This window comes from Anas acuta, chromosome 21 (genome assembly GCF_963932015.1).
Source record: "Anas acuta chromosome 21, bAnaAcu1.1, whole genome shotgun sequence".
In the NCBI taxonomy this organism is placed as follows: Eukaryota; Metazoa; Chordata; class Aves; order Anseriformes; family Anatidae; genus Anas; species Anas acuta.
In genome coordinates, this window is record NC_088999.1 from 6087314 (window position 1) to 6101642 (window position 14329).

At 70.0% G+C, this 14329-nt stretch overlaps 1 protein-coding gene across 2 annotated transcripts; it reads right to left on the reverse strand.

Annotated features, from left to right (window-relative positions):
- Positions 1–27: 27 nt before the first annotated feature.
- MAP7D1 (MAP7 domain containing 1) lies at positions 28–12006 on the reverse strand. 2 transcript variants are annotated; one of them, XM_068657700.1, is made up of 18 exons: positions 11861–12006; positions 7729–8397; positions 7530–7598; positions 6712–6875; positions 6371–6485; positions 4922–5032; positions 3384–3506; positions 3076–3218; positions 2818–2951; positions 2471–2721; positions 2213–2387; positions 1972–2131; positions 1501–1605; positions 1318–1371; positions 1183–1240; positions 923–1040; positions 651–850; positions 28–562 (listed from the first exon to the last, which is right to left on the reverse strand). In XM_068657700.1, exons 2-18 carry the CDS (start codon positions 8378–8380, stop codon positions 552–554), a joined length of 2643 nt encoding a protein of 880 aa, XP_068513801.1. In that variant the 5' UTR covers positions 8381–8397; positions 11861–12006; the 3' UTR covers positions 28–551. The 2 variants fall into 2 exon arrangements, with proteins under 2 accessions (XP_068513801.1, XP_068513800.1); XM_068657699.1 differs by lacking the exons at positions 4922–5032; positions 11861–12006.
- Positions 12007–14329: the final 2323 nt, after the last annotated feature.

The following is a 14329-nucleotide window of genomic DNA, read 5'->3' on the forward strand; positions in this document are numbered from 1 at the left end:
CCCGGGGACGCAGCGAGGCGAGGCGCGGGCGCTTGTCCGTGTTTTATTGTTGGAGGTTGTCCAAATGCACGACACTGACACGAGGGCGCGGGCAGCCCCCCCCTCCCCCTCAGCAGCCCCCACACGCCCACCCCCCCCGGCCGAGCTCTATTTACATTATTCACATCCTTTGTACCCAGCGAGTTAAATAACTACATTATTACACCACACGTCCAGGGGGGGGGTTGGGGGGTGGAGGAGGAGGAGGAGGAGGCGGCTCACGGCAGGCTGCTGGGGTGAGGGTGTCAGTCTGATAAGGTGCATGTTTAAAAAAAAAAAATAAAATAAAATAATAAAATGAAATAAAAACGAGAACCGAGAGAGAAACCAGGAGGCCCCGGTGCGGGCAGGGGACCTGGCGCCGCCCGGGCTCCTCGTGGCGGGGCCGGGTGTGGGCGGCGGGCGGAGGGGAGCAGCGCGGTGTTTGTTCTGACAACAGCTACGGGGCTGCGGGGGGCCGCTGGTGGCACGTGCGAGGTGGCCCCGCGGGGACATCAGCCATGGCCGGGCCCTCAGAGCACTTCTGTGGGGATGAGGAGAGAAAGAAGCACTGTTAGAGCCGGGGTGGCTGCAATGGCGTCGCCCCCCACGCAGCCCCCCGCGTCTCTCACCTGTGACCTGGGGGGGTTTGACCACGGCTTGCTTGAGGAAGGGCTCCTTGTCGCCGAAGGGGATGATGCTGCCGGGGCTGCTGCTGTGGTGGGAGAGCTCCAGCAGCTCCGGGGAGCCCTCGGTGCCGGAGAAGCCGTTCTCGTGCTTGCCGGGCTGCACGCCGTTCACCACGGGCGCCGCCACCTCCTTGGTCGGGGAGCTTTGGGGTGGGAATTTGGGTTTGAGCCGGGCTCCCCGCGCTCCTCGCCCCGCTGCCCGCCCCTGTGCTCACCTCGGCTGCAGCCCCTCGCCCGAGGGGCCCTTCAGCGTCCCCGGCGTCCCCGTGCTCGGTGTCTCCGTCTCAGGGAGCTCCTCGGCCTTGGGCATTGGCCCCGCTCGCTTCTCACGGCCTGGGGACACGAGGAGAGCCCCAAATCAGCCCCCTGAGGCACGGGGCATGGCGAGGCAGAGAGCAAGATGGCTCTGGGGACCCCGGGCACCTCAGGGTGCTGCGGGTGCTGTCCCCAGCCCTGCAGAAGGGGCCGTTTGTACCTGTGACATCCTCCTGCTCGGCTGCCTTCCCGTTCATTATCTTCTTGTCCTCCTTCTTCTGCGGGGAGAGGAGAGCCGTGAGGGGCAGCGGCGGGGAGGGGAGGGGGCTGCGGACCCCGCAGGGTGGGCACCCACCTTGGCATCTCCTGCGTCCGATTTGCGCGTCCTCTTCATGATCTCCTCCAGGCGCTGCGGGGCAGACGGGAGCTCACACATACCCCTCGTCAGGGGGATCTGCCCCAAATTTTGGGCAGGACCCCTTGCCTGGGGACCCCCCCCATCAAGTGCCACGCGCTCGGGGGAGCCCCCAGCCCTCACCTTCTTCCTCTCCAGCCGCTCCTGCTCCTCACGCTGGAAATGTTTCTCCCGCTCCTGGCGCTGCCGCTCAGCCTCTTCGCGTGCCCTCGCCTCGGCCTCTTCCCTCTGGGGCACATTTGGGGCGGATGGGGTGGGGACAGTGGGGACAGGCTGAGCAGGGGGCTCCGCAGCACCCTGTCCCGTGTCCCCTGGGATGTGCTCCCCACACGCCACCCCCTGCCCCAGGCATGGCAGGGCTGGGCTGCTCCACGCTCCTGCATCCCGCTGTGGGGGGACCACAGAAAACCCTCCCTGCCTCCATCCTCATCCTGCCTCCATCCTCATCCTGCCTCCATCCTCTGGTTCTGCCTTCACCCTACAGTCCTGCCTTCATCCTCATCATGCCTTCATCCCCCAGCCCTACCTTCATCCCCCACCCCACCTCTCCCTCCCCATTCCCTCCTCTCCCCCCCGCACCCCCCCACCCCAGACCTGTCTCTGCAGCCTCTCAGCCTCCTCCTTCTCAGCCCGAGCCCTCTCCTGAGCCTCGCGCTCCTCCTGCAGCCGCCGCTCCTCCTCCCGCTGCCGCGCCAGGGCCTCCCTGCGGCTCTGCTCCTCCGCCGCCCGCTGCGCCCGCTCCTCCTGCAGCCGCCTGCAGGGAAGGGGACCCTCAGCGGGGTTTTTTTTGGGGGGGTGCCAGGGTGACAAAGCCGGGGGGGGTTGGGACGCCCACCTCTCCTGCTCCTCCTGCTCCCGACGTTCCCGTTCCTCCCGCTCCCGCTGCTCGCGGGCCTGGCGCCGCTTCTCTGCCAGCAGCCGGGCGGCCTCCTCCCGGTCCGTGGTGCCGGCCGGGGGTCTGCTGGGGGGGGTGGCCACAGCGGGGCTGGGGGCTGCGGGGGCTGTGGGGGCTGTGGGGTGCACACAGAGTGAGTACTGCTCCTGTTCTCCTTGGCCCCGCTGCCCCCATGGCCGCCCCCCCGTCCGTACCCACCTGCTGGGGGCTCTGTGGGCACCCTGGGGGGGTCGGAGGGGGCCGAGCCCCTCTCCTCCTCCTTCTTCTCTCGTGCTTTCACCTGGCCCTCCTGCTCACCCCGCTCGTCCCGGGCTTTGGCACGCACCTTGGGGGACGAATGGGCGCTGCGGGGCAGGGGCGGCTTGTGGGGGGAGCCGAGGGCCGGGCTGGGGGATGCCGGGCGGCCTTTGGGGGTGGCGGGGGACGAGGGACGGTTCTTGGGGCCAGGGCTGCAAACGGAGAGAGAAATAGAGGGGGGGTTAGTAGGGCCGGGGTGGGGGTTACAGCGTGTCACAGGGCACAGGGTGTGGGTTTTGGGTCCCTACCTGCTGTCCCCTGCGGGCAGGAGCCGGGGCTGTGCCGCGGGCAGCGACTGCCGCTTCTTGAGGCTGCGCTCGCGGGACAAGGTGCTGCGCTCCTTGGCGTTCTCCCGCTCCTTCTCCTTCTTCTCCTTCTTCTTCTGCTCCGCCCAGAGAGAGACAGCGGCAGAGTTTGGCACGGCCGGGAGCCGAGCTGTGCCCCGGGGCCGTCCCGGCACAGCCAGCACAGCACCCAAGGGTGTCCCCACGGGAGGTGACACTCACGGGCGAGGACTCAGTGCGGCGGCGCGGCGTCACGTCGGGGCTGCCGGCGGGGCCCTTCCGCCGCTCCCAGCAGCGGTGCTGCAGGCGGTGGTTGTGGCAGGGGCTGAGGGGGCTGGCGGAGGCCGAGCGGGGGCACACGGGCACTGGGGGGGGGTCGGAGCAGCAGCGCCGTCAGAACGCGAGCGGCACAGCTCCGGCACCACCAGCTCCTGGTGGCTGCGGGCTCCTTCCTCGCAGCCCCGTGGTGGAGAGGTCCCAGCCCCCTGCCCCCTGCCCCGTGTGGTTCTGTGCCCCCCCCGTGCTCTCACCCTGCTCCTTGCCGTTCCCAGCCAGCGTCACGGCGCTCCGGCTGCGCGCGAGGAAGGACAGGGTGGGCGTCATCAGCCGGTCCACGATGCTGCTCTCCCAGGGGCTGAGCTGCAAGCTGCGGTCTGAGAAGGGAGACGAGCCCTCAGCGCTCCCCAGAGCCCCCCGGCACCACCCCGGACCCCTCTCCTTCAGCCCCACAGCTGCCAAGCCCAAACCTCAGCTGCAACAGGGTTGTCCTGGCACGGACAACCACGGCACTGCACATGCACACGCGCTAGTGGGTGACCAGGCACCCAAGGGATGGCGATGCAGCAGGACGGCGACGTTATCCCCGTGCCCCATCCCGAGATGCACCCGCAGTGAGCAGCACGAGCAGCGTTGGGAGCTCTGCTCCTCACCACCCTTTCCACCAGTCCCCTCCTCGTACCCGACGCTGGCACGCACCCTCCTCATGCACCCTGTCCTGGTGAGACCGAGACCAAGCCCTCGGCGCAGGGCTGCTGCAGGGCACTGCACCGTGCCCTTGCCCCAAAGGAGACGCGCTGAAGCTGCCGGGCGTGCCACAGGAGCCAGGCCAGGCTCGCAGCACCCGAGGAACTGTGGCCTGCAGCCACGCTGCTGGCTCAGCTGGGCACGGGGACGCTGCCAGCTGCCCTCAGTTGCCTGCTGCTGGCACCCAGCGCCCCACGGCCACGTGGATAGCACCCGTAGGTACCGGGACCTTGTGCTCCTCTCCATCAGGATCCCTGGCAAAGGCAGGGAGCAGCATCTTGCTGCCAGGAGGGGAGAAAACAGAGAGGTTGGAGCAATAATGGGGACCCAGCACCGTGCTCAGCACCAGCACAGGGCACAAGGTGAAGCCGACAGCCCCGGGGGTGCCTCCCCCGGCTGAGCCCCAGCGCGGGGGCCGTCGGGAGCCGCCTGCATCAGCTGCTCCAGCTATTTATACCCGGCGGTGCGCGCCCATCTCCAGGCAACCCAGAAACACAACAGCAGCCCCGGCGCTGGACGCAGCCCCACAGCACGGCCAGCAGCCCCAGGCAGCTCGCCCAGGCCACGACGACCTCACGGCACCCTGCACGGCACTGCACCCACGGTGCCCTGACTCCAGGATGGGCATCACGGTGGGCACCGGCCCCGAGCAAGCTCTGGTGGTGGGCAGCCTCGTGCTGCAGCCGCCTCTGCACCCATCGGACACAGCTCGCACAGCACAAGCTGCCCTGGGGCAGGGAGCAAAAAGGCTCCCTGGTCCCAATCCCAGTCCCTATCCCGGTGCCACCACCCAGTGCTTCTCCTCCTCCTCCTCCCGGCCGGCTCTGCCATGCCCCGTGGCTGGGCAAGGAGCCACCGGCCAGCTCCAGCCTCCTCCTGCAAGAGAAAACAGCGAACGGCTTCTCCTCTCCATGGGCACCGTGCGGCACGGCGGGGTCAGGGGGGTGTGGGTGGGGGCTGCCTGCCTATGGGGTGGGGTCCCTGACATGGGGCAGGGGCCGGGCTGTGCCCCCCTGCGCTGCGGGCACACGCAAAGGGCTCTTACTTCTACTGGGAGAGTTCCAGAGGGTGGCGGAGGATTTGGAGAGCCGCTTGTTGATTATAGAGTCGACGTGTTTGGGGAGGTTTACGGCGGACACCGAGCACCGGCTCGCACCTGGAGGAGGGAAAAGACACAAGGGCATTAAGGTCGGGGGGGGGTGTGTGAGGGCTGGGCTGGGGTCCCCCCGCATGCAGCATGCACTGACGTGGGGCCGTGGGGCTGCGGAGGGGCAGGGGGCAGGAGGAGGACGTGGTACGGAGAGGTTGGGACCGGGAGCGACGTTGTCCGGGCACCGGCATCGCGAGCTCCGCTCATGCTGGACTCATGCAGGGATCTTCGGGGACCGCAGCAGCTCCTGGCCCTGCCGCTTTGGGGTCCCCACAACCCGGGCTGGACCTCGAAATCTGCCAGCCAGGAGCAGCAGGACTAGACAGGCAGGGGACGACTCTCACACCAGCTCCTGTTCTCCGTGGCAGCACCAGGATGGTGCTGGGGGACAGCAACGCCTCGGCAGGGTGCCGGGACCCCTCTGCCCCCGGGTGGGCAGACAGAGAGCCCGCTGCTGGAGGAGGCAGCAGCCAGCTCAAACCACAGCGCTGGGGGCAGCGCTGGCCGTGTGCCCCCCACGGGAGGTGGCAGGGGGACCTGAAGGGCGTCCCCTTGCCAAACCCTGCCAGGCACCGCGCGGCGAGGGGGAGAGATCTGCTCCCGAGTGTGCCACGAGCCACACAGCGCCTGTACAAACCACGTCTGCACACCCAGCACCTCTACTCAGCCTCACCAGGCAGCACCACGCACCCGAAACCGGCACACGCAGCCCGGCCAGGCACTGCCGGCACTGCTGCAGCCACCCCGTGGCACGAGGGGAGCAGCCAGGGCTCGGGGACGCGACGCTCCCCACCACGCTGTTGGCCGTAGCCCTGTCCACTGGAGGTCCACCAGGACCTCTGCCCGCAGAGCCGTGGTGCCAGCACCACGAGGGAGGTGTCCCCGAGGAGAGGAGCCCGCTGTGGGGCATGGCACGGCCACACAGAGCCCTGCTCACCCCCACGTTGGGGCCAAACGCTGCCCCCACACAGCAGGGGCAAAAAAAGGACTCGAATCCCAACGAGTCGGCGACGTCCCCGCACAGCTCCACAACCTCACCCTGGCTTCCAGAGCCACACAACGCCCCGCGGCCACCCCACAGCCACCCCACGGCCACCCCGCAGGACGCAGACTGCAGGAGGGAGGATGCAGCCTCCGGTCCCAGCCAGCCTTTATTTAGGGCACGGTGCCATGAGAAATGGGAAGAGCCAAGGGGTCCCAGCGGGCCCCGGCACAGCGCAGGGTGACGACGCAGCAGCAAAGCAGCACTTTGGGTTTGGTGGCACCCATCCTGCTCACCTGAGCACCGCCGAGCTGTCACCCAGAGCCCTGGGGACCCCGCTGCACGCCCAGCCCCGCACTCACCGTCCTTGTGCGCCGAGGAGCCGTGGTGCAGGGCCCCAGCCCACGACCACCGCTGCTGCCGGATCTCTGCCCACGTCTTCTTGGCCGAGCGCTGGATGGCCGCCTCGTAGCGCTCCTGCCCGGGGAGAGGGATGGGTTCAGGATGGGATCGGGCACGGGAATGCCCCGAGAGCCCCAACCCGGGGCTGTCACAGCCACGGGGACACTCGGAGAGAGAAGGGGCAGCGGCACCCGCCCTGGCTGAGGCACCCGTGTGTGCCCGAGGAGCCCAGGATGGGCCGACAGAAACCCGAGGGGGCTGCACATCCCCGCTGTGCCAGCCCCCAGCCCCCCGGTCCCACCTTGTTCTTCTCCAGCTTCTGCCTCTGCCGCTCCTCCAGCACGGCGCGGCGCTTCTCCGCCTTCAGCCGCTGCTCCTCCAGCCGCTTGCGGCGATCCTCCAGCTGCTTCTCCCGCAGCAGCTTGGCCTTCTCCTCCTTCTCCAGCCACAGCACCCGCTTGGCAGCTGCAGGGGGGAGCCCGGGCAAGGGGGTCGCACCCTTGCACAGCCCCCCAGTGGGACGCAGCTCCCAGGGGACCCGGAGAGCCCCGGTACCACGGTGGGGCCGCGTGGCGGTGGCCGCGGCACGGGGCCGAGCGGCTCCCCGGGTGCACGGGGTCGGCAGCATCGTGGCGTGGCGAGGCGAGGGAGGAGTTTGGGCAAGGACAAAAGGGAGCCCGGGAGCCCGCCGAACCGCTCGGGGGAAACAATGGGGGAATGAGGGTGGAAAGAGCGCGGGGAGCGGGGGGCCCCACGGGCGGCGCGGGGGCTCCATCGCCCCGAGCTGCTGCCTGAACGCGGGATGGAGCCGGGCTCCCACTCAGCCGGGGGCACCCACACCAAACTGGGGGGCACTGGGGAGCCCCGAGGTCATCCGGGGTGCAGGGCGATGCAGTGGGGTCACCCGTGTGGTGCTGGGGGGGGGCAGACCCGCAGGCACGGCTGCTTCTGCCCTGCGGGCTCAGCCTGCTAATAGCAGCTAATGGGATTGCCAGCGAGCCGGCCAAGCTCCTTAGCTGCCCCGCCTGCCCCTTTCCCATCCACTTTCCCTCCCAGCTCCCCCCCCGTGGGGCTCCCAGCACCCCAAATCCAGCAGCCCCCCGCTCCCCTGCTGCTCACCCAGGTACTTCGCTCGCTCCTCGCGCCTCTCCTTGGCCTGCTTGTGCCTCGCCTGCGCCTTCTGGGCGTCTGCAGCGGGGAGAAAAACTCAGAAAAATGGGGAAAAACAGCACCCGTACCCGCACCCCGCTCCCCCAGGAGCCACGGAGCAGCACCCATGGGTGCCAGGGGTCATGCTGCGCCCCCCGGGGTCACCCACCTTGCTTGGGTCTGGGGCTGGCGGCCGAAGCCGGTGATGCTGCAGCTGGGGACGAGCGGTCACCCTTGGGGGGCACGTCCTTTGGGGGTCCTGCTGCGCTGCCCGGGGGGCTTTTGGCATCGGGGGGGGCCCCTTTGCTGGCGGCGGGGTCCTGGGGGGTGCTCCCGGGGGGCACCGTCTCTGCCGGGCAGGGGGCAGCAGGGACGGGGAGCGGCTGGCTGGCGGCGGGGGGCGATGCCTCTGCTTTGGGGTGCCCCACAACGGGGGGCCGGGGAGGGCTGGGGGGGGGCTGCTCGCACCAGGGGGGGACGCTCTCTGCTGAAGGGGCCACGGTGGGAGGGATGGGGGAGTCGGGCTGTCCTGATGGAGAGGTGGCTGTGGGGACGGGGAGGTCACGTTGCGGGGTGCTGCTCTCCATGGAGGGGGGGGCGGCGGGGGGGACGGGCTGTCCTGGGGGGGGGACAGCAGGAGGGACGGGCGGGATGCTCGTTTTGGAAGGGGTGACGGCCGGAGGGATGGGTGATGGGGGCTGTCCTGGGGGGCTGACGGCCGGAGGGAGGGGTCGGTCATGCTGTGGGGGGGGGCTGTCTCCGTGCAGGGTGCCCCCGGGCGAGGGGGGCTGCACGGCGAGGGGCAGCACGCTGTCTCCCATCGGGGACGGTGTCTTCCCTGCAACACACACAGCGCAGAGGCAATCAATCCACGGGGGGTGTCAGAGCACCCCCATCCCCGTGGGACCCCCCCACGCCCCCCCATACCCCCCCACGCCCTCCCCACGCCGGGTGCCAGGCGCACAAAGCCCAGCGCCAGCGGCCGGGGCTCCGCCAGGCACCGCGGCCACAAAGCCGCCCTTCTTCCCCCGGCAGCTGCTGCCCCACGCCGGGCACCCAAGGGTGGGTTGGGGACTCGGGGGCACCCCGGAGGATGCGGGGCCGCTTCTGCTGGTGCGTCCGGAGGCAGGATGGGCGCGGGCCCCTCGTCCTGACGTCAGTTCTGCTGCCCGTGTCCCCCAGCGCCGCAGCGCGCTGCGGCCGTGGCCCGCGCACAAGCATGAACTCATGCCCCAGGAATGCACACGAGGCCGCCGCAAGAAAACAACCCCCTCCCCGCGCAACAATCCCCACGCCGTGGCCGCTCCGTGCACCTTGGGGCGTCCCCTGCACCCCCCCAAAAAATAAAAGCAGTGCCCTCGGCACGGAGCGCCCGGGGAAGGGGTCCCGTCCTCTGCAACCCTGCTGCAGGTCCTGGTGCAGGGGGTGCTGGTGGCTCTGGGCAGCTGTGGGGTGTGCTGTGGGGCCACCCATGGGTGCTGTATGGCCGCAGTTATCAGCACCCCCATGCAGCCCATCAGGAAATGCACCCCTGGGGATCGCAGCCCCGATCCCCGTGCAGCAGGAGGGGTCACTGCGTCTCCCCAGGAGTGGCACCCCTGTCCCCGCCGGCTGCACGGGGACCCGGTGAGCCAAGGAGCGGCCACGGGACGCGGCTCTCACCCCGGGGTGCTGTCAGGCAGGGAGCTCGGCCGTGTTTGCAGAGCTCTCTGCAATCTTCGGAGACGGGCAAAGTATGGGCTGTGCAAACACCGCCCGGCGCCGCTCCTCCGCACCGCGGCCAAACCATCCCAGGGGACAGCCCCGGGCTGCGCGGGGAGGCACCGCCACGAACCCCTCCACCCATGGGCGCAGGGCTCCCAGCACCCACTCTGGGGGCTCTGCAGCTTGCGGGGAGCTCCGGGCGCTCCCCGGATGGGCTCGGGCTGCGTTGGCCACCCCACGGCAGGACACGGCCAGCCCCAGCCCCAGCCCTCCCGCAGCCTTTCCGGGTATTTTGTGCCGCAGGAAGCCGGCCCCGTCCCTTGGCCCGATCCTGCACATCCCACATCCCGCAGGACAGCCCCGAGGCAGGCTCCACACCCGCTCCCAACACCACCCAGCCAACGGGGCCACCACCACTTGAGCCGAAGCCTCAGGGCCGTGCTGACACCTCGCAACAGATGCAAATACTTCCCCAAGCCCCCGAGGTGCGCCCAGCCTGTGCCGGGGAGGTGCCACCCTGCCACCCATCGCCGCGGGGCACCGAGCCACCAGCACGGCCTAGGGGAAGGATTCTTCCCACCCCGCTGCCCGCAGGGATGGTGGCACCCACGGCCAGGGCATGGCCAAAACCCCAGGAGCCGCAGCCCAAGCGGGGCCAGCCCTGAGCCATCTGTCCCTGTCGCTGCTCCGGCGCAGCAGCTGCCCTGAAACCCAACGCTGCCGGCGCCCAGGCGGGCGGGGGCCCCTCTGCCCCAGCCTGGGGCATTCCAGAGGGGATTAGCTCCCGGCCCCCAGACACGGTTCCCCTGAAGCCCCCAGCCCGGGCGGCACTGGAGGGGGACGTGGGACGGTGCTGTGCCCAGAGGAGAGGGATCAAAGCGGGCTGTGGGGCTGGGAAAGGTGCTGGGCACCCGGCGAGGTGCTGCACCCCGATGCCAGGAGCACCACGGGGGCAGAGCTGCGGTGCCAGGAGCCCGTCCTGGCTCTGGACACCAGGCATCGCGGTGCCATCGAGCGCCACCAGCCCCTCCGGCACGTGGCCGGGGATGCTCAGCCAGGCAGAGGCAATTTCCCGGTGCCGTGAAGCGAGAGCACATCGAGGCCTGGGGGCGGCTCTGGGAAGGAGAGGATCCCACAACGGGAGGGCAGGGGCAGGGGAGGGCAGCCCGGAGAGCCTTAACCTCAGATCCCCCCGCTGTGCCCTATCCCCACCTACCCGCTCCGTGGCACAGCCGGGCTCACCGCGGCATCCCCAAGCTGTCCCCAGTTTGGGCAGCTCTGGGGACGTTGGACGGGGCTGATCCTGACCCCATAAGGGGAGGTGGGCACAGCGGGGGCCTGCCCGTGGCTGCTGCAGCGCCACCCCAATGAGGATGGGGTCCCAGTGCCTGGACAACAGCCCCTGGCCACCCCAGGGCACGAGTCCCTGCACGGGGACAGGACCCCAATGCCAACCCCAGCCCTGGAGCCACCGATGGCTCCCTGGAGCCTGCAGCCCCGTGGGGACACTTGTACACCCTCGGCCCTTCCTCGTGCTGCTGGTTTCCAGCTGCCTCCCCCACCTGGATGGCAGCACCAGGAGGGGGGAGGATGCGCCCCCAGGACCACTCCTTGCCCCCAGGACCACTCCTCGCCCCCAGCAGGTCCCAGCATGGCACGGAATGGGGAGGCAGCAGCAGCCCCAGGGGCTGGGATTGCTCTGCGGGTGCTGGCATCCAGCAGGGACAAAGCCACCGGAGCCCTGTGGGGTGCACGGGGTTGCTCAGAGCCCCGGTGCTGCCTCTGTCCCTCCCCACCTCCCCACGACTCACAGGAACCTCAGAGGCATGCCCTGCCCGGACCCACCCAGCTCCAGGGGATTTGCCCGTGCTGCAGCATCCCTCACACCTGATGGGGCAGGGACAGTGAGTAAGCATCCCCAGCACGTCCCCAGCACGTCCCCAGCATGTCCTGGCCACCCAGGCGGGCGCAGCGCTGACGCACGCCCTCATCCCCATCTCCTGTGGGTGCCTGGTGGCACCCCGGCAGCAGCACACAGCGGGGACACCCTGTGCTCCTTGGGGAGGGTCCCAGGAGCCACCCCACAAACTGCAGGGGCAGCAGCAGGGCTGACCTGCTCCTGGGGGTCAGCACAGCGAGGGGGGGACAGGGTGTGCAGGGACACCACGGCCCGGCGGTGACGCGCCGAGAGCGACAAGGGGAACTTGGGAGCTGGGATCTCGTGGCCAGAGCGGGGCCAGAACCCAGGGGGGGGTTTCCAGGGTTTAAAAAACCCGCAGAGGAAAGCAGAACGCGCCGGAGCTGCTCCCGGGCGCCGCCACCCCGGCGATAAAACTTTCCACTTGGCCACGGTCACGGCGTGGCCCTGGCCGGAGCGAGGGGCCTGGGCACCTGCCTGCCGTCCGTCTGCTGCCCTCGTCCTTGGGGTGCCCCACACCACTGCCACCCCGTGCCCTGCTCCTGCAATCCTGCCCGCGAGCATCACGCTGGGAAATGACAGAGCCGGCTCGGAGGCAGGGCCCTGCTCCCATCGGGTTCAGGCTCGGCACCTCCAAAAAATAAATCCTGAGCCTCGTAAGGTGGCTGCGGGCACCTACCGGGGGCTGGGGGGCTGCAGGATCCGGCTCCGTGCCGCTGCCACTCCGTCCCCGTCCCCGCAGGGAGCTCTGTGAGCTGGTTATTTTGGACATGGCACCACGGGACCGTCCCAGCGCCTCGTCACGTTGCCCTGACGCTTTCCCAGCAGCGGCTCCAGAGCCGGGCGAGCGCTCGCGGCGCTGCCTTCCCCCAAACGCAGGCGCTGGCGGGCGACCAGCTCGCCCTGCACCCTCCCTGCGCTCCCTGCCAGGGGGAGGAAGGGCTGGAGAAACCGAGGCAGGCCCAAAGAAGCTCCAAGCCCTGCCTGCTCCGTGCCCCGTGCCCTGCTCCTGGCCGTGCCAGCTCGCCATGGGGTGGCAGCCCCCGTGCGCCCCTCTGCTGGGTCCTCTGCGCCCCCCAAGGGAGCCCCTGCGCTCGCTGGAGGCCAGGACGAGGCAAACCCCGCAGGTTTGGGGCCTCCAAGCTGCGTTATTTTGGGAGACAGGCAGCGGCGTGGGCTTCCTGCCCCTTTGGGTCACCCACGCCAGGCTGGGGGGCACTTTGCAACCAGCAGCTGCGCAGGAGGATCCGCGCGCACGAGGGGCCCAAAAACCTCGTCCCCAAACACCCCAAGCTCGGTTCATCCTTCACCAACCTCCACGGGGGCAAGAGCCTCTGCTCAGGGGGGGTCAGGGAGCGTCCCCCTTCCCCACGCAGGCCGGGGATGGCACGGAGAGGGAAGGAGATGCTCGGCTGCGCTGCGAGCGAGGGGAGGCAGAGGAGGGAGAGGAGGCAGACAAGATGTCTGCAGCGCCCTGTGACGCTCGCTCTCGGCAGCCAGCTCGCTCAAGAGCCTGGGATAAACGGCAAGAGGCAATTTGGGTGCTGGTGGGGAGGCAGCCAGCTCGTCCTGCCCTCCTCCGAAAGCACCCGGGCGGCCCAGGCCGATGAATCACGGCGGCGGCGTGGCCCTCCCACTCGGGCTGCGGCGGGCACCGGGGGCCGAGGGGGAGGGGAGCCGCCTCTCCTCTTCCTCCATCAGTGGGAAGCGGCCCCGCCACAAAGCCCTTGCTTAGTCACAGCCCCTCTCCGGCGCACACCGACCCCACCAGGGCCAAAGAGCATTTGGCCGGAGCCCCTGCAAGAAAGGAGCCAAAACAAAGCGGCGCCCCGACACCCGGCCCCGCTGCCCTCTCCCATTTCGGAGAGGTCCGGAGGGTTCAGCTCCCTCCCCGGGGCACCCACGGAGGCAGGAGGGCACCGTCCCCATCGTCCCCATCGTCCCCATCGTCCCCATCATCACCTCCCCGCCGGGCACCGCTCTCCTCGCCCACGCCCCGGCCAAGGTGCCGGCACGCGGCGGCGAGCGCGGCACGAGTGGGGTGTGGGGAGCCGGGGGCCACCCCCGCCACGGCACCCGCACCCATCGACAGCTCCCCGGGGAGGGTGTCGGGGTGCCCCGTGGGTGCCGGGGTGAGGAGGGGGAGCTCGGTGGCAGCACGGCCCCGGGGAGGTCTCGTCAAGGGCAGGCTCCATCTCGCCGCAGCGCCGCGCCGCAGCCGTGGGGCCGGGGGGCTGCGCGCCTCCTTCCCACCGCCAAAATGGAGGGACAGGCCCGCGCCGCCGGGCTTTGTCCTCACGGGTGGATCCCCCGGCCCCAAATGTCTCCAAGAATCCCCTTTTCCCATCCGTGGGGTCCCCCCTTTCCTCTCCAAGGACCCCGCCACCGCCCCAGGCCCCGACGCATCCCCGCTGGGCTCCGGCATCCGCCGCGCCGAGGGCCGCATCCGGGACCCCCACCCGAGAGCGGGGCAACCCCTGCGGCTCTTTGGGGCTCCCTCACCCCCATCCCCACATCCTGCCCCCCTCCCTCCCTCTCTGCCCTCTTCCCCAAGTAGCGGGGGCCGGTTCCTGCACCCTCACCCCCCCCACACATCTCCAGCCCCACCGCCCTGCTCCTGGGTGCCCCCTCCCCAAAACCCCAACCCCAACCCCAAGGGGCCCGATCCGGTGCCGGTTTCCCCGGAGCCTTACCGGGGGCTGTTTGGGGTTGGGGTTGGGGCTGCGGCTCCCGCCCGGCGCTGCTCCTCTCCATGGCGTGGCGGGGAGGCGCAGAGGGTTGGCCGAGCCGTGCTGAGCCGTGCCGCGCCGCCTCGCTCCCCCCAGCACGGTGGGGGAGGACGCTCCAAGCTCCCCGCCCCGGTCCCGGGCCTCCGGTGGGGTTGGGGAACCGGGCAGCCTGGGGGGGATTCGCCCACCGACCCCGCTCCGTGCCCCCCAGGCCGATCTCTCAGCCCGCCTGCATCCTTGGTTCTTTTCTCCCAAATTCTGGGGTTCGCTCCCACCGGTGTTTGGCGATGCTCCAGCCACCCACGGGACCCCCTGCACCCCAAAATGTCGTGGCCAGCACCACCCGGGTCAGCTCTCCGGTCACCCCAAAAGGACACGGGGTTCCCATCCCAGAGCCCCAGCTCTTTGTGGGGTCCCCC